Source organism: Mobula birostris, chromosome 27 (genome assembly GCF_030028105.1).
Source record: "Mobula birostris isolate sMobBir1 chromosome 27, sMobBir1.hap1, whole genome shotgun sequence".
In the NCBI taxonomy this organism is placed as follows: Eukaryota; Metazoa; Chordata; class Chondrichthyes; order Myliobatiformes; family Myliobatidae; genus Mobula; species Mobula birostris.
This window is the reverse complement of record NC_092396.1, coordinates 33575482-33602815: the sequence shown is the minus strand read 5'-3', so window position 1 is coordinate 33602815 and position 27334 is coordinate 33575482. Positions and strand designations below refer to the sequence as shown.

The window sequence follows — 27334 nt, the reverse complement described above, 5'->3', positions numbered from 1 at the left end:
CAAATAACTTTAATCTTAAGTAAATAGGTTTAAAAATTCAGACTGTCAACTCAGAAAGGAAAGGATATTTACAACACACATTACTCTATTCCCAAATGAAAAATGTTTCAAAGTTCAGCGTCATTCTAACTATGTTACAGTTTACCCCCATTAATTAGTCACAAGCATAATTCAAACATACTCAAAATAGCATCTTTGTGGAGCTAAATATGAGAAAATAGAACTATTGTCATTAGAAACTTTAATGTTCCTGCACAACTGACAAGAGTAAGAATGCAAAGCAGCAGATATGTACAATAACAATATTTTGTATCAAGCCATATATATCTTGTTGTGTGCCTGTGTGCTTTCACATACATGTGGATAGCAGACATCTGTCACAACAGTGTCAGGCGTTGTTTCTTTTTCGTGTGTGCGGCACGAGCCAGTTTTTAAGCAAGCCGACTGTCTGACATTTTCCGCGTCTGCCCTTCTCAAAGATGGTGACGATCAATTCAGACTGAAATGATAGACATGCCTCTCACCCAATTGGAACAGGAAGCGGGCCTTTCCTTGGTCGAGTGGGTTGCGACTTGACTATGTTTTGTCTTGAGCCTCAGCGGCGCTGAAAGTTCCAATGCTTTTTGTGACCCACTTTGGAGCGATTTCGAGAACGCAGGCAGAAGCATACATCAAATTTTTAATCTAAAATGAAGACTAAACAGGTAGGAGCTGACTGGATGTTCTTTATATATCCCGTAACTGCGAGAATATATTTAAAGGAGATTGCGAACCTCTGGTTGGGCGGCTAAAGCGTTTGGTTTCAGAAAGTTGAGTCATTAGTCCCTGCTTCCTTTCAGATGAAGTGTGATTAAAAATAAATTGGCAATTCCTTCGTCTTTTAATTCATGAAATTAGTTTGTCCTGCCGAGCTAAGTATTTTTACAGACTATTTATGACCTCGACAAGTCTTCAGAATTCAGGAAGTGAGTTCGCCAAATCTGTCCTACCGGTTGGCCTTCCACGCCAGGAGCAGGCTGGCACAGACATTGCTCTAAAGTTATTTTGGCACAAGTATGGTTGGGAAATAGTAACGACGCCACTGGAGGACGATTTGAGGTTGTTTAACATGCAGTTGTATGAGCCAGGATATGCCTGTTCAACATTCGCACCAGAAGTTTTGGTCTGAGCATGTTTATCGTTTCAGTGGTAGGTGACAGCTAAATGTCAAGTGTGTGTCCAAATTGAACTAATAAAAGCCATCAGAATTTTCAAAGACATCTGCAAAATAAAATTACACCTAGTTAAAATAATCACGATCAACAAGTATATCAATAGTGTACAGTAATTATAGTTTTTTTATCGAAAAAAGTTGCAATTCTATACAAATAAACTTAGCTTTATGCTGACAACTGTCTGTGATCCTCTGAAAGTTGAGACCAAGGCCATTTCGTCATTTCCATTTGCCACCAAAAATATGCCTGATTTGAACAGATGATTTACAAAGTATTTCATGTATGGATGCTTTGTGTGAATGTGAAAATGACTGATAGTTAACATCAGGTTTTGCCTTAGTGAAATTTTGAGACAAATCTTGAATCACAATTTATGCTTTTAAAGTTTGAATAACTGTTACAAATTTAAAAAAACTAATTTTTTCTCTACAGTTTTTATTCTCCTATTGTTCTGTCCTAAAGATGCTTGGCCACAGCTCCTTTTAATTCTAGCAGTCTTTGAGTACTTTGACGAAATGGGCATGCAGCCAAGTGTGAGTTTAGTACAACTTTCTCCTTCAGCTCTATTTGACAAATTTGCTATAGATCTTTGAGGATGTAACAACTAAGATGGACAGAGCAGAACTGGTAGATGTAGTGTATCTGGATTTCCAGAAAGTGATAGGGTTGGCATTAAAATTTATCATTCATGAAAACAATACACAGGGTAATACATTAACATAGAAGCTAAAAGATGAGAAACAGATCTTCTAAATAAGGGATAATTTTTTGGATTGTAAATCGGTAAGTAACAGATTGCCACACAGATCAGTACTGGGACCTCAACAATATATATTAATAGATGAAGGGACTTGGCAAATTTGCTAATTATATAATAAGTAAGTTATAGGGAGGGCACAAGGGGCCAGCAAAGGAATACAGATAGGTGAATAAGAGGTTGTCAGATGGAGTATGGTGCAGAAAAATGTGTGGTTAACCTTCCTGGAAGGAATAATTAAGAAGCAAATTGCTGTTTCGATAGAGCAACAAAACAAAATATTCGAATGCAACAGATTTGAAGATCCTAACATGAAACACAAAAACCCAGCCTGCAGGTACAACAAATAATTACAAAAACTAATAAAATTTTGACCTTGACAAGGGGCACGCAGTACAAAAATAGGAAAGTTTTAAAGCAACTTTACAGTGGTGTCACTACTAACAGAGTGCTATGTCCAGTTTTGTGATGATGTTTTACACTGGAGGTTGTGCAAAGGTGTTGACAAAGGGGTCGTTATATGAAGAAAGAATTTGAGCAGAGTAGACTATACAAGCACAAGAGGTGACATCAATGGACTACACAAGATTCTAAGGGGATTGACAAGGTAAATATTGAGAAGAAGATGTCTCTGGTGAAGGTGGCTAGAACTAGAGCAGGCTTAGTTTAAGAATAAAGAGTTGTCTGTTTCAGATAGAGCTGAGGAGGAATTTCAGTTGATAGGTAAATTACCAATGGTGTGCATGGGTAATATAAAAATAAGGCTAAAAAGAATGAGCATGGGAGACAAATTCTAAGAAAATAGGTGGAAGAATAGAATTCATAAAATTGTTCTGAAACTTTATGAACCAAATGGCTGCCTTCTATGTCAAAAGGAAATATGAGGTAATATAAATAGAAGGTGAAATTCTTTCCTAGAGAGTTTTAAATGTTGGAATTATCTACCCCCGAGAGCTGTACTGATGGAATTACTGAATACCTGTATATTCAAAGTGGATATTGACAGGCATTTAAGCTATCAGGGAATTGAGAGATCTGGGAGAGTGTGTGAAAAAGACTGAATCATCCTTGATCGTAAGGCGTAGTGTACCAGGCTCAAGGAACTGAAACCCTCTCCCTTATGCTCTTAAGGAGTTGTTTGGTGGAGTGGGTGCTGAGTAGGATGGCGAGCAAGAATAAATGGAAAAGGTTTGTTTTTTAAAAGGAGAGGCAAATGAAGACAGGCTGTTACCTTATGTTCTGTTTAAAACATGTTACCAAGCTATCTGCTTATGTTTTGCAACTATCTATTGCAGCTTAGCCTTACAGATGAACATATTACAGTATGAATCACTGGGAAGTGATTGTGAAGAGAATTGCTATATGATATTATTTCTTTTCTATAGTCCAGGATAATTATAGCATCCTACTGGAGCACAGTTAACTCAGCCAGATCAAGGAATAAACCTGCTTTTCATGATTCATTTCGTGATTTTCATAAAATCATACCTGATACTCCCTTATACATTAAGCTATAGAAGAGACAGTCCTTTTTTCTCAGTACTCTTACAGCATATTGAGATGTTAAGGCTATGGATATAAAGTATATTTTATACTACCAGCCATATACAGTACTGCTTAATGTTCAGACAGAATGCTTCAGAATCTTTTGTGTAGCCTCATTCCAGGACAAAGGAGTTGTCTTCCTTCTTTAAAGAAAGGGGCTTCCCTTCCTCCACCATCAACCCTGCCCTCAAACACATCTCTCCCATTTCACGCACATCTGCTCTCACCCCATCCTCCCACCACCCCACTAGGGATAGGGTTCCCCTTGTCCTCACCTACCACCCCACCAGCCTCCGGGTCCAACATACAATTCTCCGTAACTTCCACCACCTCCAACGGGATCCCACCCCCAAACACATCTTTCCCTCCCCCCCCACTTTCTGCTTTCCACAGGGATCGCTCCCTACACGACTCCCTTGTCCATTCGTTTCCCCCCCCCAATCCCTTCCCACCGATCTCCCTCCTAGCACTTATCCTTGTAAGCAGAACAAGTGCTACACATGCCTTTACACTTCCTCCCTCACCACTATTCAGGGCCCCCAGACAGTCCTTCCAGGTGAGGCGACACTTCACCTGTGAGACGGCTGGGTTGATATACTGTGTCCAGTGCTCCTGGTGTGGCCTTCTGTATATTGGTGAGACCCGACGCAAACTGGGAGACCGTTCGCTGAACACCTACGCTCTGTCTGCCAGAGGAAGCAGGATCTCCCAGTGGCCACACATTTTAATTCCACGTCCCATTCCCATTCTGATATGTCATTCTATGGCCTCCTCTACTGTCGAGATGAAGCCACACTCCGGTTGGAGGAACAACACCTTATATTCCGTCTGGGTAGCCTTCAACCTGATGGTATGAACATTGATTACTCTAACTTCTGCTAATGTCCCTCCTCCCCTTCTTACCCCATCCCCTATTTTATTTATTTATTCGTTTATTATTCCCCCCTCTTTCCCTCTCACAATAACTCCTTGACTGCTCTCCATCTTCCTCTGGTGCTCCCCTCCCCCTTTCTTTCTCCCATGTCTCCAGCTTTGTTTTGCTTTAGCCAATCAGCTTCCCAGCTCTTAGTTTCATTCCTCCCCCACCTGTCTTCTCCTATCATTTTGGCTCTCCCCCTCCCCCTGCCTCTTTCAAATGTCTTACTATCTCTTCTTTCAGTTAGTCTTGACGAAGGGTCTCGGCCCGAAATGTCGACTGTACCTCTTCCTATAGATGCTGCCTGGCCTGCTGTGTTCTACCAGCATTTTGTGTGTGTTGCTTGAGTTTCCAGCATCTGCAGATTTTCTCGTGTTTGCTTTTGTGTAGCCTGATGATTTTTCTCTGTTCGAGCAGTTCTCCAAACATAGAAACATAGAAAATAGGTGCAGGAGTAGGCCATTCGGCCCTTCGAGCCTGCACCGCCATTCAGTATGATCATGGCTGATCATCCAACTCGGAACCCTGCACCAGCCTTCCCTCCATACCCCCTGATCCCTTTAGCCACAAGGGCCATATCTAACTCCCTCTTAAATATAGCCACTGAACTGGCCTCAACTGTTTCCTGTGGCAGAGAATTCCACAGATTCACCACTCTCTGTATGAAGAAGTTTTTCCTAATCTCGGTCCTAAAAGGCTTCCCCTTTATCCTCAAACTGTGACCCCTCGTTCTGGACTTCCCCAACATCGGGAACAATCTTCCTGCATCTAGCCTGTCCAATCCCTTTAGGATTTTATACGTTTCAATCAGATCCCCCCTCAATCTTCTAAATTCCAACGAGTATAAGCCTAGTTCATCCAGTTTTTCATCATATGAAAGTCCTGCCATCCCAGGAATTAATCTGGTGAATATCTTGTAGAAATCTCACGCTATCTTGTAGAGATCTCCCAAGTAGGGATTCTTCATTGTTAATGAGAACCGAGTTCACTGTAGAGGGGAAAATACCACTGAAAAATAAAAATATCTTGAAGAATAAATAGAAAATCAGAAATTTAACATATACTAGATTGGGAATATTGAACTCTATAACAACCTACCGATGCTCTGCACTAAAATCAAGGCAAGAAGACTGCAACTAGTGGGGTACTGTTTACGCCACCCCGAACTATCTGCCAGCCTAGTCATCATATGGGAGCCCAAGCAGGGGAGGATGTACCCTGGGCGCCCTCCCAAGACTATGGTCAACACACTCCTAGAAGACAGTGGCGCGGCTAATATAGATAGACTGAACACACTGATGAGGGAGAGGGAGAAATGGAGAACCCGTCATCATGCCCAACACCGGCCCCCTAGGCCTGTGTCGACGTAGTAGTAGATTGGGAAAGAATAATTTTTGGATATACAGGTTGCATACCCCTTATCCGAAAAGTTTGGGGCTGGAACTGTTTCAGATATGTTCAGATTTTGGAATATATAAGAGCTTGGGATCAGCATCATTTCCAACTCTGAATTTATGTGCTACCGGTAAGCAGTCTTTGTCTTACTCATGTTCATCACACGTAGGTACTGATGTGTTAGATTTTCATCAGCAACAATCTTAAACTTGAACCTGTCAATGAATTTTGCTGCTGCATTATGATCAGCAGACACATAAAAATTAATGCTGTCTTTAAATTACTGCAACCAGCCTGCAAAATATTTACAATTACCTTCAACCTTCAGTTTGTTGTGATAGATCTTTGCATGTTTCATGATCAGCTTACCATTAACTGCCATATGTTTACTCCGACACGGACAAATCCACTCTTTCAACACACGATCGAGATCTTTATTTTTTGCTTTGCGCATTGTCTTTCCATTTTTCATTACATCTGTGAAATAACTTCTCAGAGCTGTCTGTGGTGTGTAGAGGCCTATGCATTGCCTGGGAACCTTCCCAACATCTTGTGGAATTTTGCATTTGTAAAGTCATGACAGTGCTCAAAAAAATTTGGACTTCAGAAGTTTTTGGATATTAGAATTTTGGATAAGGGGTATTCACTGCCTCTTAATTAAAGAATTATTCTTCTTAGATGTCACAGCAAAATAACCACAGTCCAGTATCTAAGTCTTAATATGGTAAAGGATTATTGTTTCTATGGCCCAAGAACTGTCCACCTCAATTTGATATGTGAGTTATTTTCCACTGGGAAATGTTCATACCCATAAGATTCATGAGCTACACAGTCATTTTAACTGTGGAAAGAATTCCTTCAGACAGTGCTCTTAGTATTTTTTAAATGTATGTAGTTACTGTGTAATTTCAGGCCTACTTGCAGAAACTGAAATAAAATACCGCTGTCAGAATTAAACAAAAATGTTTACTGGATATGGAAAAATATGTACATCAGCATACCATAAACATAAGAGATTCTGCAGATGCTGGAAACCCAGAGCAACACACACAAAAAGGTGGAGCAACTCAACAGGTCAGGCGGTATCTATGGAAGTGAATAAATTGTCACTGTTTTTGCCAGAGACCTTCCGTAGGACTAGAAAAGAAGGGCAAGACACCTAAATGCTACATTGACAACTGCATTGGCGCTGCTTCATGCACCCATGCTGAGCTTATCAATTTCAACAAGTTTGCCTCTATTTTCCACTTTCCCTTTAAATTCGCTTGGTCCATTTCTGACACCTCCCTCCCCTTTCTCAATTTCACTGTCTCCATCTCTGGAGACAAACCAAGGGATTCCAGTTATCCTGACTATTCCTCTTCCGCTCCCACCTCCTGTAAAAATGCTATCCCTGTTTCTCAGTACCTTTGTCTCTGTTGCATCTGCCCCTGGAAGAAGCTTTCTTTTTTAGAACCTCAAAGATGCCCTCCTCCTTCAAAGAATGTCCTCCAGCATAGATGCTGCCCTGACTCAGATCTCTTTCATTTCCCAAACATCCATGTTCACTCTATCTTCCCATTGCATTAACAGTGATAGAGTTGCTCTTGTCATTACCTATCTTGCAATGAATCTCCACGTCCAACTAATATCCTTCTCAGCACTTATCCCAGCAAATGGCCAAAGTTCTACACATGCCCGTTCACCTCCTCCCTCACCACCATTCAGGGACCCAAACATTCCTTCCATGTGAGGCAACACTTCACCTGCGTATCTGCTGGGGTCATCTTTCATGTCCAGTGCTCCATTATGGCCTCCTCTACATTGGTGAGATCCATCATAAATTGGGGGACTGCTTCATTGAGCACCTCCACTCCATCCACCATTCTCATTCTTCTGTCAAGATGAGGCCACCCCCAGGGTGCAGGTGCAACACTTTGTATTCTGTCTGAGTAGCTTCCAGTATGATGGCATGAATATTGTTTTCTCCATCTAGTAAAAAAAGTTCCCTCCCCCTCCCCCTCCCCTCTTCTTCTATTCCCCACCCTGGCCTCTTGCCTCTTCTCACCTGCCTATCACCTCCCCATGGGTCCCCACCTATGGTTCCCTTTCTTCTATGGTCCAGTTTGCTCTCCTATCAGATTCTTTCCTCTCCTACCCTTTATTGACCTAATCTCAAACAATAACAAAGTGGCCTACCAGGAAGGAGTCATCTCTCTGACACAGTGGTGTCAAGAAAACAACTTCTCCCTCAATGTCGCAAAAACAAAGGAGCTGGTAGTGGATTACAGGAGGAATGGAGACGGGCTAACCCCTATTGACATCAATGGATCTGAGGGTGAGAGGATAAACAGCTTCAAGTTCCCAGCATCCGTATGACTGAACACCTCACATGGTCTGTATACATCAGCAGTGTGGTGAAAAAGGCACAACAGCACCTCTTTCACCTCAGACGGTTGAGGAAGTTTGCTATGGGCCCCCAAATCCTAAGAACTTTCAACAGAGGCACAATTGAGAGCATCCTGATTGGCTGCATCACTGCCTGGTATGGGAACGCTACCTTCCTTAATCGCAGGATTCTGCAGAAAGTGGTGCAGACAGCCCAGCGCATCTGTAGTTGTGAACTTCCCATGATTCAGGACATTTACAAAGACAGGTGTGTAAAAAGCGCTTGTAGGATCATTGGGGACCCAAGTCACCCCAACCACAATCTGTTCCAGCTGCCACCAGCTGGGAAATGGTACCACAGCATAAAAGCCAGGACTAACAGGCTCTAGAACAGCTTCTTCCACCAGGCCATCAGACTGATTAACTCGCGCTGATTTGAGTGTACTTCTATGTTACATTGACTGTTCTATTTACTATAAATTACCTGTCCCATGATCCTCTCATAGCCCTTTTGCCAATCATTTGTCCAGCTCTTGGCTCCATCCCTCCCCCTCCTGTCTTCTCCTATCATTTTGGATCTCCCCTCCCCCTCCCACTTTCAAATCTCTTACTAACTCTTCCTTCAGTTAGTCCTGACGAAGGGTCTCAGCCTGAAACATTGACTGTACCTCTTCCTAGAGATGCTGCCTGGCCTGCTGCGTTCACCAGCAACTTTGATGTGTGATACTTCAGCATACACTCAGTGGCCACTTTATTAGGTACCTCCTGTACTTAATAACATGGCCATTCAGTGTATGTTCATGGTCTTCTGCTGCTGTTGCCCATCCACTTCAAGATTCAACGTGTTGTGCTTTCAGAGATGCTCTTCTTCACACTACTGCTGTAACTCATGGTTATATGAGTTACTGTCCCCTTCCTATCAGCTTGAACCAGTCTGACCATTCACCTCTGACCTCTCTCATTAACAAGGTATTTTCACTCACAGAACTGCTGCTCACTGGATGTACATTTCATGAAGAGTTTAAGGCGATTTGGTATGTCATCAAAGACTATTTCAAATTTCTACTGATGTATTATGGAGAGCATTCTGACTGGTTTTGTCACTGTCCGGTGTGGAGGCACCAATGCACAAGATTGGAAAAAGCTGCAGATGGTTGTAAACTCAGTCAGCTCTATCATGGGCACAATCTTCCCCACCATCAAGAACATCTCCAAAAGGTGATGCCTCAAAAAATAACATCCATCATTAAGGACTCTCACAATCCGGGGCATGCCCTCTTCTCATTACTAGCATCAAGGAGGAGGTACAGGAGCCTGAAGCTGCTCGCTCAACATTTTAGGAACTGCTTCTTCCCCTCTACTCTCAGATTTCTGAATTGTCCATGAACACAACCTCACTATTTTTCTCTTATCACACGATTCATTTATTTTAAATATTCTTATTGTAATAATAGTGGAAATATAGTAGAATATTGTCTTATACTAACTTTTATGTGATACAAAACAAATTTCACAGCTTATCTCAGTGATAATAAACCTGATTCTGATTCTAATGTGATTCAATTCTCAAGAAGGATAACTAATGCATTCTAAGTATTAATTCTAAACAATACATTATTGGAATGACATATTTTATCATTAATACCACTCTGAGAACAATAACTGCATAGATTTCTAATTGATTATGCTTAACAAAACTTGTCAGACATGGATGAGAGAAGATATTGTAGCCATTCAATCAAAATTGACAAAGATACAATGTCTCACCTTTGTGGAGATGGATAGAAAAAGTAATTGGCCTTGTTTCTGCAGTTAGGATGAATTTACACGAGACCAGATTTTTCACTTTCTGGTAGTATTTTAAACTTACTTTCATTGAAAATGTGGCACAGCATAAGCATTGATGTTAGAGTCTCTGCAAGGAAATTTTCTGTGGAGTGGAATAAGATGTTTAAAAAAGTACATTCAGTGGCCAGTTTATTTGGTACCTCCTGTACCTGCTAAAGTGGCCACCAGCTGTATGTTTGTGGTCTTCTGCTGCTGTAGCCCATCCACATCAAGGTTCGACATGTGTGTTCAGAGATACCACCACTGTTGTAACGTGGGGTTATGTGAGTTACGGTCACAATTTTGTCAGCTTGAACCAGTCTGGACATTCTCACATTAGCAAGGTGTTTTCTCCCACAGAACTGCCGCTTACTGGATTTTTTTTGTTTTTTGCACCATTCTTTGTAAACTCTAAAGACTTGTGTGTGAAAATCCCAGGAGATCAGCAGTTTCTGAGATATTCAAAGGCCTTCTGACATCAGCAAGTCATTTAGATCACACTTCTTTCCCCATTCTGATGTTTGGTCTGAGCAACAACTGTACCTCTTGACTACGTTTGCGTGTTTTTTATACATTGAGTTGCTGCCACAATTGGATTGGTTGATTAGATATCTGTATTACCAAGCAGGTGTACCTAATAAAGTAGCCACTGAGTGTATATTTTAAAAATTGAAACACTTAAAATAACGATTCTTCTGTTGGCAGTTTATGCTCAAATCTATTATCCTGTTCATTCTTTTATTGACAAGAAATTTGGTGGAATTTTCTTCTTGTTTTTTTTAACGTGATTATAATCAGAGGAGTCTGCGCATTCATTCCCTAAAGTATTATGAACCCACAGATTTAAGCCCAAGCATAATGTTTATGCTACAGTTGATTTCAACTTCAATTCCTGAGGATTACTAAAAAGAAAATCTAGTTTGGTTTTTCGTCCCTGATGAGAGATCAGAGATGTCTTCCAGAAAGTCACTGGCTCCTGTTAAATTTAGTTATTATCTGAACAAGAAACAGTAGGGATGTACGTGTCAACAGATGGAAACAACTGTTAAACTAACCAGATGGGTGCGGAAGAGCTGATAAAGTAAGAAGCTGGGAAGTAACGGGATTGAAAAGATAACGGGCTGAAGAAGAAGGAATCTTCTAGGAGAGGAGAGAAGAGAGGACCATGGGAGAAAGAAGAGGAGGGGCACCAGGGGGAAGTTTATAGGCAGGTGAGGAGTAGAGGTAAGAGGCCAGAGTGTGAAATAATAGAAGAGGGAAGGGGAGGGGGAAAACTTACCGGAAGTTATAGAAATCGATGTTCATGGCATCGGGTTGGAGGCTACCTAGACAGAAGATTAAAGTCTTCCACCCTGAGAGTTGCCTCATCATGGTAGAAGAGGAGGCCATTTACCGACATGTTGGAATGGGGATTGCAATTAAAATGGATGGCCATCAGGAAATCCCACTTTTGGCAGATGGAGCAGATGTGCTCAACAAAGCAGTACCCCAGTCTACTTCAGGTCTCACCACTGTAGAGGAGGCCACATTAGGAGCACCAGATACAGTAGATGACCCTGACAGATTTACAGGTGAAACGTTGCCTCACCTAGGACTGTTTGGGCACTCAGGAGCAATATCCCATATTCTATTTAGGGAGCCTCTCCTTCCCTCTTCTTCCACTTCCCACTCTGGCCTCTTACCTCTTCTCCTCACCTGCCTATCACCTTCAGGTACCCCTCCTCCTTTCTTTTCTCCCATGGTCCCCTCTCCTCTCCTGTCAGATTCTTTCTTCTCTAGCCCTTTACCTTATTTGCCTATTACCTCCCAGTTTCTGGCTTCATTTCCCCTCCCCCACCCACCCGACTTCACCTATCACTTTCTAGTGTGTTCTCTTCCCCCTCCCCCATCTTATTATTCTGGTATTTTCTCTCTTTTTTTCCAGTCCTGATGAAGGGTCTCCATCTGAAACCTCAGCTGTTTATTCATTTCCATAGATGCTGCCTGACCTACTGAGTTCTGCTCGCATTTGTGTGTGCGTGTGTGTGTGTGTGTTGCTGTGGATTTCCACATCTGCAGAATCTCTTGTGTTTATGTTGATCTAACTACTGCTATATCTACTTTGGTACCTTCATTGGCCTGGCCTCAAAATATAGCAACAACAGAAATATTGCCTCAAGAAAATTCATGTGGAATGTCTTGAGGACCCTTGATCATTGGATAGCACACCACAGCCAACGTCTGATCCAAATCAATAGGAACCATAACTGTTTATAATGTTTGAATCCCCCTGAAGTTACTGCCAGCTGGAAGGAACATCACCACCTTCCCCCTCACCTGGTCGCACCTATCAGCTGCTGGGTTGTATTCCTTCCCTTCCCCTCCCCCCACTTTTTTATTCTGGCTTCTGCTTCCCTTCTTTTCCAACACTGATGAATGGTCTAGGTCCAAAACATTTTTTTTCTCAGTAGATGCTGCCCAAAATACTGAGCATTTTGGGTTTGTGTGTTACTCAAGAGTTCCAGCATCTGCAGACTCTCCTGTGTTTTCTAAACTAAACTTTCCTTTTACAACAGAGGCCTTTATTCTTTTCCTCAGCAAATTTCCTGTAGAGGCTTGCTACTACTCTGACTGACAAGAAATCAGAAAGGCCTTGTGACCAGATGGTGTAACTGCTGGATTTCCAAAGCCCAGCAAGGAAGTCTACAACCTTTGCCCCCAGGTTTGGGAAGATGAGAACATTCCTGAGGACCCCAGAGAATTAGATGAGAGTTAGAAAGCTAACCATCAATCTCAGGCACAGAGAGATACAGCATCTTAATTGAAGGGGAGGCATACTGGCCAAGATAAGTGAATTAGATACAGTACCAATGGATTTACTTATACCAGATTGTTGAGCTTTATTACTTTGAGATGTCTTACATCTACTCCTCAATATCCTAACATTCCAATCAGAATTGTTTTGTAATCTTTTTATATACAGTTGCTTAAAAAACGTGTAAGGGGGTTTCGATTTTTATGTTACTGCGGAGGCTAATTAAAATGGCGTCTTTGTTATGTTAATCTGGGGAATGCGGCTTTGTTGTGTTAAACGCTGAGAAAGTTTGCGCTAACAGTTTGTTTTTGCTTTATTGTGTGATAAGAGAGTGCTATTAACCAATTGGGATAGTTGTTATGGTTTTGGTGTATTTGAAGATACTGTATGCGCGGGGTTTTGGGACAGAAGGTGGGAGAGCGAGACAGAGGATGGACGAGGTGCTGTGAGTCTGCTAACGGGGTCGGACCCCGAGCGGGTCGTTCAGCGAGGAGATGGAGACGGACTGGTGTGGAGCGTCTGGTCGACCACCGTTGTTGGTCCCAGGCAGCCGGTCAAGGTGGTCCGAAGGGGTCACAGGGTGAAGAAGAAGGTCCTTGAGCTCCAACGGTTGTTGTGCACGAAGAGATTGAACTTTGATAAGTGTGGCGCCTTTTATTTTCCTTTTATATTTTATTCTCTATTAATTATATAGTTCCAGTAATATCTATAAACTGTAAATCATTTAATTGCATCTGGTGTATTGTCTGTTATTTGGGCGGGGTGGGGTACCTCACACAGCATCCACACAAACTAATTACCCAGTTTGGCGGGGCCGAGGCTGTTTCCCTAGACGACAGCGAGCCGAGCGACCCTGAGAGTGGCCGGGGGGCTACAAATGAATGTTCTACTTATTTTAATTTTGTTAGAACATTCAACAGTACAAATCAATAACTTGTTCATAATGTTTGAATTTCCCTGAAGCCATACCTTAGATTTTTGCAAATAATATTAAAGCACAACAAATGACTTAACACTTAATATGAATGATGTTGAAGACTGAGCAGAAAATATAATGAGACATGCAATTGTTGACCAAGTTGAGGATAAAATTAGAGTTCAAAAATCTTGACTCTGCCATAAAGCTCCAATAAAGCACAGTCTGAACAATGAGAAACACACACACAAATTGCTGGAGGAACTTTGCAAGCCTGGCAGCATCTATGAAGGGGAATCAACAGTCAAGGTTTCGGGTTGAGACCCTTCATCAGATCTCGGCCCAAAACAGCGATTGTTTATTCCTCTCCATAGATGCAGCCTGACTTGCTGAGTATGTTGCACAAGGTCTTCAGCATTTGCAGAATCTTTTGAGTTTATGCTTGGGACTTTGTTGCTAAAATTAGCATATTTTAAGGATCTTATTCCCCATACACTTTTAATTCACTTTTTTAAAAATGTTGCATTGTATTATAATAAATTTTCCAGTGACTCCTGTAAGTTGAAGGTGAGTGTAAGAACCAGGCCCTCAGTGAATCATGAGTGTGCCGGGACCAGGGCTCTGGCATGTGGAAAAGGAGTGAAGAACTGAGGCTCAGCTACTGGAAGGAGAGCTCAGAGCTGACCCTAGTGAGTTGAAGGAGTGCATCAAACAATATTTGGTGAGACAAACTATCGTATTTCAGAATGATCAGGTGGTGAATCATTGGAGATTTACTGTAATCTGAAAATGAGCTCCTTGAAGAATTTATGTTTTGAAAGTAGATTCTTTGTGTGGTACCAGGTAGTGATACCTTAAAGCTATTAAGCATTAAGCTATTTGGAGATGGGTTACAGTTGCACTGTACAAAGTATCCACAGTTTCTCTTTCAGGATTAAAATGTATTTCTTGATTTTTGTGTTATCCCAGATTTATATTTTAAGTGTATTTTCGAATGTATAGTACTTACATTTTATTATAACTGAAATAATATAACCAATATCTTGTTTAAGGTTGGAGTCCGGCGTTCTGCACGTCTTCGGAATAAGGTGCTTTGTACTGCAGCTTCAAGCACCTCCCAACAGAACATCAAGGCTGTCAGCTCGGCACAGAAAACACCCAGGGTAAGAAAAATGATTAATCCTTCCACTGGAGAACCTCTGCATCTGCAGGTATCCATGGAGGGGTATGGAAAGTTGTGGTGGAGTTTGAAGTCAATGGCTTCAGTCTTATTAAGCAGTGAATTTCAACAGCATATCAAATTCATGGAATCTATATACTACTAAAACTCTCACGCTCTGTCTGCCTGTTTGTGACCTCCAATTAGCGCAAACGGTGCATTACAGCGGCACTTTTGGCTAAATTGAATTAAAATGCGCTAACTTACAGAATGCAGGCAAAGTTCAGGGTTATGTATTCGTATAAAATTGCTCATTCACCAAAATAAACAGGTTCCCTTTTAACCCGAGACCCAATCAGCCATCATGGAAATCGGGACGTAACAGCCCAACACATGTGCACGGCCAGTCTCAGCAGCGATACCTGCCGGAGCAAAAGAGCAGGGCAGCTCTATTTCAGGGGGTTACATTCTGCTAATTGCCATCAGCATGTGCAGAATTGGGACAGATCTAACTGCCACCCATCAATAAGAGATAATTAAATCTTATTGTAATGACATACTTCGAGACACCCATAAAACCCATTGCTGCAGTCAAAAGACAGCGGTGACTATATCATGGCCATTTAGGAGAGTGCCAACCACGTCATCGAGAATAATCAGCATCCTTTGGTGTTACGGCTTCGTATCTTCTATCCAGCATTAGGGTAAAAAAAAATGGTCAGCCTAATTATGCCACGTGGAAAGGGCACGTCTCCAGGATCAGAGACAAACAACAAACAGCAGAAGAGATGAAGAGACGGGGGATGAAAGGGCTGCATGTCTCCAGAAGGGTGGCAGATAAACCAGAAATAATGCCATCAAAAATATCCTTCGTTAAATGAGGACCAGCTATATTTGCTTTGCTACGCATCGTTCTTCTTCAATATACTGAGGTTTTCTTCTTCAGTTTCCAAAGCAAAGCGATACCAATAGCATTCAGGAAAATTAAATGTTCATTCTGGTCACATCAGACTGCACTACCCTTCTCTCAAAGGGTGCCCCAACGGGTCACCCCGTTGTCTAGTCAGCAGTATTAATCAGCACTGATCTTATAGCTGATGTTATTCATCACTTTGTTTCACAGATTACTCAATAGCCATCAGGAGTATAAACTCCAGTTTTATTATTCTGTACTGTAAGCAAGTAACCTTTCATCCACTAAGAGATAATAAACAGTGGGATTCATGTAGTATGGGAGGTTGATGATCAGCTAGACCGGAGGGACTTCTTCCATGCAAGATATCTCTTATACTTAATGAATTGGCCAAGTGCAATTAGAAGCTGTCAGGGTAGCAGTAGATATATGAACAATGATAATTAGTTGGTGTTTGTTTTGTTCTCCTCTATGTTGGATGTATTCATATGATTTGGAATGTTAAATTGGTTGGGATTTGTATTCATGAATTGTGGTCAGCAAACGTTGAGGTGAACAGCATTGGGGAAAATAAATTAATGGCACCTTCAGCACATTTAGAGTTTTTTTCACTTGTGAGATCGAGAATAAATAACCACTGTTTAATGATCAATCCTAATTGAACTTGAAGTTGTTGAGAAGCTCCCATTTTGGCCTCCTGTAGAGCTTAAGATGAAGGAATTTTCATAATGCTATTAGGTAGTAAATTTAAGGACAGCAAAAAAGGAGATGTGTGATTGAGTCAGAATTGTGTGAGGCTCCAAGGCAAATGTAGCATTCCAAAGTGATTGCCTGTCTTCCCCTTTTAGGTATTGAGTTGGTGTATTTTCCATATGCAGTTGAAAAAGCTTGCCAGTTTTCCACACACTGCAGCGAAAGTGCACTGGTGTGGTGTGGATGGAGTAAGTGTTCATTACAGAGGTGAGAGTCAAACAGGCTGTTTTGTCCTGGATGATGGCAGGTTAGTGGAGAGCTGCTGAGACGGCTGTCATCCAGGCAACTGATAAAATGTTTCATCACAATTCTAATGCACCTTGAAGATGGTAAGATAAGGGGCAGGATATGAGTTCACAAAGAGACTTGTTCTCTGCTAAGCTTTTACAGCCACAGTCTTAGTATGGCTAGTCCAATTAATATTCACGTCAACAGATTTCTTTATTAATGGATGGTGGAGAATTTGGCTCTGGTAATTATCAATGAATGTTAATGGTAGACAGTATACAGTGATCAGATATGAAAATAATAAAGAAATTGTCAGATTTTAATTCCTTTGAGCCAGCAGCTGTAATGTAATTTTTCATGCTTTTTATCTGTCAGAATCAGAATCAGATCTAATATCACTGGCGTAAGTCATGAAATTTGTTATTTTGTGGCAGCAACAGCATAGAACAATACCTGCAAAATACTATAAATGTTATTCCTAAAACATTGAGTGTGTGTCTTCAGGCTCCTATACCTCCTCCCTGATGGTAGCATGTCCTGGGTGATGCGGGGAGAGGCTTTAATGATGGATGCCACCTTTTTGAGGTATTGCCTTTTCAAGATGTCTTTGTCTATGGAGCCTCCTGCCATGATGGAGCTGACTGAGTCCGTAGCTTCCAGATGCTGATACAACCTGCGGCAGTGCTTTCCACAGTACATATGTAGAAATATGCTAGAGTCTTTGGTAGCATACCAGATCTCCTCAAACTTCTAATGAAATATCGGCACTGTTGTACCTTCTTTGTAATTGCATCAATATGCTGGGCCCAGGATAGGTCTTCAGAGAAGTTGACATCCAGGAACTTGAAGCTGCTCAGCGTTTCCACTGCTGATCCCTCAGTGAGGACTGGTGTGTGTTCCTCAACTTCTCCTTCCTGATGTCCACTGTCAGTTCCTTGCTCTTACTGACTGCAAGGTTGTTGTTGCGACACCACTCAACCAGCTGATTTATCTCCTATACGCCTCCCCGTCACCATGCGAGAGTCTGTGAACAGCAGCTGGGTCATCAGCAAATTTGTTAAGAGAGTAGAGCAGTGGCCTGAGCACGCATCCTTGAGGTGTGCCGGTGTTGAATATCAGTGAGGAGAAGATATCGCTTCTGATCCTCATTGACTATGGTCTCCCGATGAGGAAGTGAAGGTCAAATTTGAGAGGGAGGTACAGAGGCCCGGGTTTTGAAGCTTGTTGATTAATAAATTCTGCAAATATGATAGTGTTGAATGCTGAACTGTAATCAAGAAACAGCAGCTTGACATAGATGTTGCTGCTGTCCAGGTGATCCAAGGCCGAGTGGAGAGCCAATGAGATTGCGTCCAATATGGCAATAGACATATTGCAGCAGGACCAGACTCTTGCTTAGGCAGGAGTTTATTTTGGCCATGACCAACCTCTAAAAGCACTTCATCACAGTAGATATGAGGTCAACTGATTGATAGTCATTGAGGCAGCTCACCCTGCACTTCTTGGGTACTGGTATGATTGACATCCTTTTGAAGCAGGTGGGGACCTCCAACTGCAGCAGTGAGAAGTTGAAGATATTCTTGAATACTCTTGCCTGTCGGTTGGCTGAGGGCCAGATCTGAGGTTTTCAGCACCCTACTAGGTAAATGCCTTGCACAGGCTCAGGTTTATCAAAGATGTTCTGACATCAGGTGCTGAGACAGAGATCATGGTTGCCACATGTTGCAAGCATTTTCACAGGTGTACTTTTATTTTCCCTTTCAAAGCATGTATAAAAGGCATTGAGCTCATCTGAGAATGAAACATCACAGCCATTACTGATGTTATGTTCCAACTTGGAACTAATGGCCTGCAAACCCTGCCAGAGCTGACATGCATCCCATTTCTTCTCTAACTTCAATAAGAATTGTGCTTTTGCTCTAAAAGAGCCTTCCATTGACTGTACTTGAACTTCTTGTACAGTTCTAGATCATGGGTCTTGAATGCTACAGATTTAGCCCTCAGCAGACTGTGAATCTCCTGGTTCATCCACAGCTTTTGGTTTGAGTATGTCCAGTATGCTCTCGAAGGCACACACTCATACACACAGAACTTAATGAAGTTGGTGAAATACTTATTTCAGATTTGAAGATGAATCCATGAATATTGTCCAGTTCACTGATTCAAAGCAGTCCCATAAGCACTCTTCCACCTTCCTTGACCTCACGACTGGTGCTGCAGTTCTTAGTCTCTGTACACTGGGAGTTGAGGTACAGCCAGGTGATTGGACTCGCCAAAGTGCGGGCATGGGATGGCACAATAAGCGTTCTTGATGGTGGTGTAACAGTAGTCAAGTGAGTTGGCTGCTCCAGTTCCATGGGTGATATGTTAGTGGTAGTTGCTCAGAGACTTCTTCAAGCTGGCCTGGTTGAAATCCGCCACAATGATTGGGAACTTACGGGGTGAGCAGTTTTGTGGCTGGTAATCATGGTGCTCAGCTCCTCTAGTGCAGCAGTCCCCAACCACTGGGCCACGGACTGGTACCGGCCCATAAAGCATGCACTACCGGGCCGCGAGGAAACGATATGATTTGGCGATATGAGTCAGCTGCGCCTTTCCTCATTCCCTGTCACACCCACTGTTGAGCTTGAACGCAGGCGAGGTCATTACTCGCACATCATCCATGTCAGCGCGGGAAGAAGATCAACTCCTCGAGCTTACAAATGACGGCGGGCTGAAAAGTATGTTTGACATAACTTCTCTGCCGGCATTCCGGATCAAAGTCAAGGCTGACTATCCTGAGATAGCCACGAAAGCACTGAAAACGTTGCTTCCATTTCCAACATATCTCTGCAATGAATGCAACGAAAACTAAATTGCGGAATAGACTGGACATAAGGAACCCCCTTCGAGTATCGCTGTCTCCCATCACCCCTCGATGGGACCGTCTTGTTGCAGGAAAACAAGCCCGGGGCTCCCACTGATTCAGCGATATTGGTGTGTTGCAATGATTTTATATGTTCATACAGGGAAAATATGTGCTGTGTGGTTAATATCCAAACATTACTTAAAATGTTAAGATGCTATTGACTTATATAACCATATAACAATTACAGCACGGAAACAGGCGATCTCGGCCCTTCTAGTCCGTGCCGATCATTACACTCACCTAGTTCCACCGACCTGCACTCAGCCCATAACCCTCCATTCCTTTCCTGTCCATATTCCTATCCAATTTTTCTTTAAATGATAATATCCAACCTGCCTCTACCACTTCTACTGGAAGTTTGTTCAACACTTACTTCAAGCTCCCCTGTCCTCCCCTGATAATTGACTTATCGCTATATTCATGCGAGAAAAATGTGTGCTGTGTGTTTAATATTAAATTTGTTAGATAAACCCTTTTAGAAACGAAATTGAGTGTATTAGCCACTTATCACCTATATTGCGGTCGTGATTAACACCCCCCACCCCGGAACAGAATCGCCAAGAACAATTTGCAGAAAAGAAATCGGCACAAACACACATGCACACGTCACGCATGCGCACTGGTGCCCGCGCAAGGCTTCATGGTCATTGTAGTCTTTTTCGGGGTAAACCCAACGTTTTGACTGCTACTCTTGTCCGTTGGCAACCCTACCCCCACCCCCACCCCCCTCCCCCCGGTGGGCCGGTTGGCAAGAATATTGTCAATATGAAACCGGTCCGCAGTGCAAAAAAGGTTGGGGACCCCTGCTCTAGTGCCTGGCTGATGTTGACCAAGGGTGGAATGCACACCACTACCAGGATGATGGCGGAAAACAGATACAATGGGCAACACTTGACCACTAGATGTTCCAGATCAGCAGAGCAGGACTGAGAGAAAACGGCCATGTCTGTGCACCACGATGAGTTAATTATAAAGCACACTCCACCTCCTCTACCTTTAAGAAACACAGCTACTCTGTCCATGCGGTGAATGGTAAAGCCCTCAGTCTGCAGCGCTACATCTGAAATGGTGGGGTTGAGCCATGTTTTCATGATGCAAAGTATACAGCAGTTCCTTATGTCCATCTAGTACTGCAATCTAGATTGTACATTCACCAGCAAGATGGTAGGGCTTTCTGTGTAATTTCTACACACTGTTTACATAGTGTCCAGGCTTGTCTACTAAATGTTTCTGTAGAGTTTACAACACTCTAATGCGTGTGTGTTATGGGAATGGAAACAACTTTGCAATGCAGCCATGAGCAAGGTGCAAAATCTGAACTGCATTTCTACTGGTAGTGCTGATGGTTTATAGTGGGGTTGTCAATGATTCCAACTGACCTTCATCATGTCCAGTACTGGGCCAGCCATATTTATACTCTCAAGCAAGTAGCAATATTTGACTGTCCTTTCAGTTCCAGGAGCAGGACCATTTGAAACCACAAAAGTGGGGTGTGAGGAAGAGCGAACATCTTGGGAAGGGAAGAGCTGTGCAACAGTGGTAAACTTCGGAGTTTTGTGAACTACATCTCAACTAAAATGCTGAAATTTTCTTCTTTCAATTGAAAGAAAGTGGGCATTCATGAGTTTATTCTGGCGCCAGAAATGAGATTCGAAAAAATAAGAAATGCCCTTTTGTGGAAAGGGTATTTCAAACTGTGGTTGAATCTAGACCTTGTATGTTTGCTAAACCTGTGCACCATGTGGAAGCCTCTGTCTATAAAACCAAGGCCACACTCTTTTCTGCTCTCTGAAAGGAGGAGATAATGAATTCCCCAGTCGCTTGAGCAGACAATCTCTTGCCTTCAGTAGCCATAAACGGTTTATTATTGTCTCATGTACTGAGATATAGTATAGAGCTTTGTGTGTGTGCATGCCAACCAAACAGATCATGCCATGTAGAAGTACATAGAAGTAGTACGAAACAAAAACAAAACAAAGTAGAATATACTGATATATTCCAGAGCAGAGGCATTGAAGTCAGGAGACTGAGAATGCTACAAGAGGTGCAGGTATGATCTCCAGAAAGTCATCTCATGGACAAGGTGGAGATTCCAGACCAAACTAGAATCAATAAGGGATGCTCGACAGCTGTGGCAAAGCTTGAATGCTATAACTTAGTACAAAGTTAAATCAAGCTATATGGGAGACAACAGGGCTTCGCTTCCAGCTGAGCTCAATGTGCTGTATGCTCACTTTGACCATCAGAAAAATGAAGGAACCATCACAAACTCCCACATCTCTTGAAGATTCTATGATCTCAGTATCTTAAATTGGTGTACTGGCTACCTTCAGGAGGGTGAATCCAAGGAGAGCTTCCGAACCGGACAGGGTACCAGGCCATTTACTAAAGACTTGTGCTGACCGACTGACTGGTGTTTTTACTGGCATCTTTAACCTCTCACTTCAGCAGGGTATAGTACCCAGCTGATTCAGTCAGGCTTCAGTTATACCGGTGCTTCAATGACCATTACCCAGTTGCGCTTACACCCACAGTAACGAAGTGTTTTGAGAGGCTGGCGATGAAACATATCAGCCCTCACCTGAGAGCTGACTTGGATCCATTGTAGACATCAGGAGAGGGGACCCAGCGGTCCGTGAGCCAGTCCTCATTGGAGGTGGAGAGGGTTAGCAGCTTTAAATTCTTGGGCGTTACTATTTCAAAGGACCTGTCCTGGACCTAGCACATAAATGCGATTGCAAAGAAAGCACGTCAGCACCTCTACTTGATGTCTGAAGAGATTCGCCATGACATCAAAATCTTTGACAAACTTCTATGGATGTGTAGGAGAGAGTGTATTGACTGGCAGCCTAGTATGGAAACACCAATGCCTTTGAACGGAAAATCCTACAAAGGTACTGGATTCAGCCCAGTCCATCACAGATGAAGCCGTCCCAACCATTGAGCACATCTACATGAAACACTGTCGTAGGAAAGCAGCATCCATCATCAGAGATCCTCACAAACCAGGCTATGCTATTTTCTCATTGCTGCCATCAAGGTACAAGGGCCTCAGGACTACACCACCAGGTTCAAGAACAGTTACTACCCCATAACCATCAGACTTTTGAACAAAAGGGGATAACTACACCCACTTGATCATCCATTGAGATGTTCCCGCAATCAATAATCTCACTTTAAGGACTTTTTCTCTTGTTATTTCATGTTCCCATTATTTATTGCTATTTATTTATATTTGTTTTGCATAGTTTGTTGCCTTCTGTTGATCTTTCATTAATCCTGTTATAGTTGCTGTTTTATGGATTTGCTGAGTATGCCCATAGGAAAAACAATCTCAGGGTCGTATGTAGTGACATATATGTACTCTGATAATACAAATTACTTTTGAACTTTGAACAGAGAAACTGCAGTGCAGGTAAACAAATCTGTCATGTAATGCCCTGTTCAAGGTTTCTGCTGCTATGCCATGAGGTATTTTATTTTAACAGTATTCTTCAAAAGCTGTGTGTCCTGCTAGTAAGAGTGTTTCAGCTTTAGCTAAAGATAAAGAGCCATGTTGTCCAACTTAGGAATGTTGTCCCCGTCAATCTGGATTGTCTTGGTATGTGTTGTTACTTTGCCCATTGGGATGGATGGAAGATTCTCAAGAGCTGGGTGGGATGAGATTTCTGAAGGACAGCATTCTGGTTTGGGGTCTTTTGGTGCGAGCTATGTAGCAGGGCACAGGAGAAGATGCAGAATGTCACTCAAAGGAGAGACCCCATTGTAAGCAACACTTTGTGCAGATGAATGATTCTAAGGATGAAGTGCCAGTACTCCTGAGTTAGTCAGTTTGTTTGAGGTGGTCGTTGTGAGAAGTTCAAACTGTGACTGGTATCTTTCATGCAGAACCTGGGTTCAGCATGTGAGTAAAGTGATGCACATGACTACTCCAGAAATGAGCTCCAGCACTCATGTGCACATTGGACTGGTTTAACTGTAATGGGCCCTTTTATTTTTCTTTTCTTTTCCTGCTAACTGTTTGATAAAGTTGAAAAATTGGTAAATATACTCTGTTTATAATTTTATGCTGGGGTACGACCTGTCATTTCTTGGTGACTAATAATTGTGTATGGGGCTGTATTTACACAGCATCCGCTACGATCGATGTTCCTTAATCAGAACATCATAATTTTCCTGTTTGGTTGAACTCAAATCATACCGATCCTAGACGTATTGCTTATGAAAAGTGGCCTTCTTGCTGCTGAGTCACGTGGCTGTTAGCAAAGTTAGCAAATGAGTCAGGTTTGTATACAAGCCTAGTGAGAGCCTTACAGTTACAAGGCCAAGATGAAGTAAATGGTGAGATCAGGAGTTCAACTTTATGGTGCAAGACGTTTATTCGTAAGACTGAGCAGTGAATTGTAGATTGGGAAACACAATTACGTCTGCTACAGTTACCTGAACTGAGCTGATAATGAAGTCGATTAAGGTTAAGTAGAACAGTCCAGACATAGCTCTGACTACAATTCTGCCTGCAACAAATGGCACATTCTCGGAAAACATTAGCTTCCCTAGAAACTGCTGCTCAAAGGGGTATGTATGGCAGTTGAACTCCCTTACTGGAGATTGCCCCTGCTGATTAGAACTGTCCCTCTCTACTGCCATTCTCTTTTCCCACTTTCACCAGATCTTTCAGTCCTTTCCTTCCTGCCGTTTTCAATCCCCAGAACCTAACAAAGCCTGTATTTCATCTTTAGAAAGCAACATGATACTTTCTGTCCAAAAAAAGTTTTGCATTTCTCTGAGTTCTGTTGATTTCATTCACAATCTTCATGGATCTGAAGATCCTTTTTGAGAACCACATTTGGGGGCAGGTGGTGATATTCTTTCGGCAGGTTTTCCTGTTCCTAGTTAACATTGAACAAACATAGTTCAGTCATAACTGTAAAATCAGCATTAGAAATGCATTCATAGTTTGTGATGACAGTTGAAAGAAAGTGGATGCCTGTGACATCAAACACAAAACCACACATCCAATTCTGTAGTCATTATATTTTAAACGATCTGCTGTATGAATGGTAAGGCCTTACAGGAAGTTAAGCAGTTCCTTGTAGATAACTATTTAATTGAATTAACCATGATTGAACAAATTTGGGCATCCACCAGCCTCACTTAAGCTGAACTTGGGCAAGTGAAATTAGTATCTACTGGAACAATATGCTCACTCTGTAAGGAACAAAATAGAGATTTCTCATTAGCTTGGCTTAGCAACATTTGACCAGTGTTTTCTGACCAAGACAGCCACTACTAAGCAAAAATATGATTAAATACCATTTCATTCTTCATCATCAGACCTCAGCCTTGCATTTGCTTCGTCTCAGGTATCCATTGCTCTAGCCAGTTAATTGTTCTCTATTAAGCATTTAAGACATTCTACAAGATTTTTTTTCTTCTAGATTACTTAGTCTTAGAAAACTTGACTGGTAATGATTATTCAAGTGAATGGAATTTTCAGCTTGAAAGAATCCATTTGCAGTGGTTTTTATGATGTTACCAACAGCTATGGTCTGGAAAAGTAAATAATTACTTTTAGCCTTAGCAACAGAATCTTCTGACATCAATCATTTATCCTTGGAACAATCTTTCGGAACAACTGCACAGAGTGGTGCAGTGTATCTGGTAGCTTCATGTATATTACATGTTAGCTCATAACTGATGCCAGTCAATGCCTCATTTGTCTGATTGAGAAATATTATGGGTCACCCTGCAGGGAAGCAGCTTTTCACAATAATCCTTTCACAGTAATTATACTGTTTAAAGATCTATTCATCTGTTTCATACTTTATTTATAATGGGGTTTTGAACTTAGAGAACTATTAAAAATGGGGTGAAAATTCCTTGTCATGTTATTTTAGTGGGTCATGCCACCAGAGTATGCAGGGAGTAATGCTTCTATTTTTAGATCTTCAAAGAGAATTGTATCTGAAGCCTGAGATTTGCAAAAATGGCAATGCCGGCTCACCAACTTTGGCACCAAAAGCTCCAGCATTCCTGCATGACCAAACTATTCTGGCAGTGGAGGTAAACATAATCGTTGCCTGAACGTTAGCTTCTAGATTATTTTAGACAATTGTGGTTGATCTATGCCATTGTTCATCTAGAGTGTAATTCAATTCAGCCTTTGGGATATTGCTGATCCTCTGTACTCATATAAAAGAAAGATATATTTCTCTTTAAGTTGAGTCCATTGGTCAGAGAGAGTGAGAGGTTGCTGCACAGTGTGGATAGTGTGCTTTCTGAAATTCTGGGAGGAATTCATTAGAGGTCTTGTCAATGCAGCTGAGTAACTGTGATAAGACTGCTGAACGGATCCTGACCCGGATCTGGGCCGTACCCTCCAAATATCCGGACCTGCCTCTCGGTTTTTTTGCACTACCTTACTAACCATTTTTCTATTTTCTATTTATGATTTATAATTTAAATTTTTAATAATTACTAATTTTAACTTTTTAAATTTTTTAATAGTTAATATTTGTAATTGAGGGAGTGGGAAGCGCAGAATCAAATGTCGCTGTGATGATTGTACGTTCTAGTACCAATTGTTTGCTGACAAAGTATAAAGTATCAATACAGTCAGAGGCAGAAGGCTAGCAGAATTTCAATGGAAAATGCTTTAGGGTCCTCAAGATGAGAATTTGGTGCCTGTACTCAGTGGAGCCCTGCAATATAATCAGGAGGTACTTTGTGCAGCATGTATCAGTTCATGATGTTATCCTAAGGGCTTAGTTCTTTCTTGATGCCCTCCAGCAGGAAGAGGAGGAGAGAAGGAGCAGCAAGTATAGAGGAAGTGGTTTGTTGACAACAAGGGGAAGTATTGATATCAGATATTGAAAAACACAAAGATACTTGGAAGTGATTCCATAAGCTCCACGTTCAGGCAGAAAGGCAATGACCTTTACAGGCTCCCTTGACCTCCATTAAATTTAGCACTGGCTGAACAATAAATGTTTACACTCCAATATTTACTGTGGTGCATCTATATCGTTTTTCATGCGTTTTACCTATACTTCATTATGTCAGGCAGGATTAAGGTCCACTCATTGTGATACAAACACTGACGGAGAATGTGAAAATGAGAGCACGTTACCTCCAGTCAATCTTCAGCAACTTTTGGAACAATGACAACAGTGATAATTCCAACACCTTTTAACTTTTCCAGTGTGTTTCTCCATTGAAAGAAACACATGGTATCATCTATTGATGCTTCTGGACACATCTTCAGTGATGTTCCTGGAATCATCAGGTCTTTCAACATCATACAACCTCCTCCAGGTGACCCAGCCAGGCTGATCAGACCCCAGCTTGTGTTCAGATGGCTAGCTACTTATGACTCCATGGCTCCCCTCTTCTGAGCCACAGCCATCTTGAGGCCCTCTCTGATGCATCAGTAGTACTGCGGATGGTTCTCCTCTTCCTCTCTCCCTCAATGCCCAAAATGCTGAAGGCTCTAACTAAGGAACGGGCTGCGAATCCCCTAAAGAGAGCTTTTGGTACATTGGCCTTTATTAATCAAAGTGTTGAGTATAAGAGCTGGAATGTTATGATGAGGTTGTATAAGGCATTCGTGAGGTCGAATCTGGAGTATTGTGTTCAGTTTTGG

The 27334-nt window shown here is 42.0% G+C and overlaps 1 protein-coding gene across 1 annotated transcript in view; it reads left to right on the top strand.

The window, feature by feature from the left end:
- The first annotated feature begins 555 nt into the window (after nucleotides 1-555).
- The window catches only part of c27h1orf174 (chromosome 27 C1orf174 homolog), a 41311-nt gene continuing 14532 nt past the window's right edge, over nucleotides 556-27334 (top strand). Inside the window, exons 1-2 of the mRNA XM_072244996.1 lie at nucleotides 556-704; nucleotides 14784-14894. Of these exons, the coding sequence (XP_072101097.1) occupies nucleotides 690-704; nucleotides 14784-14894 (126 nt within the window). The 5' untranslated portion in view covers nucleotides 556-689. The remainder of the gene's footprint in view (nucleotides 705-14783; nucleotides 14895-27334) is intronic.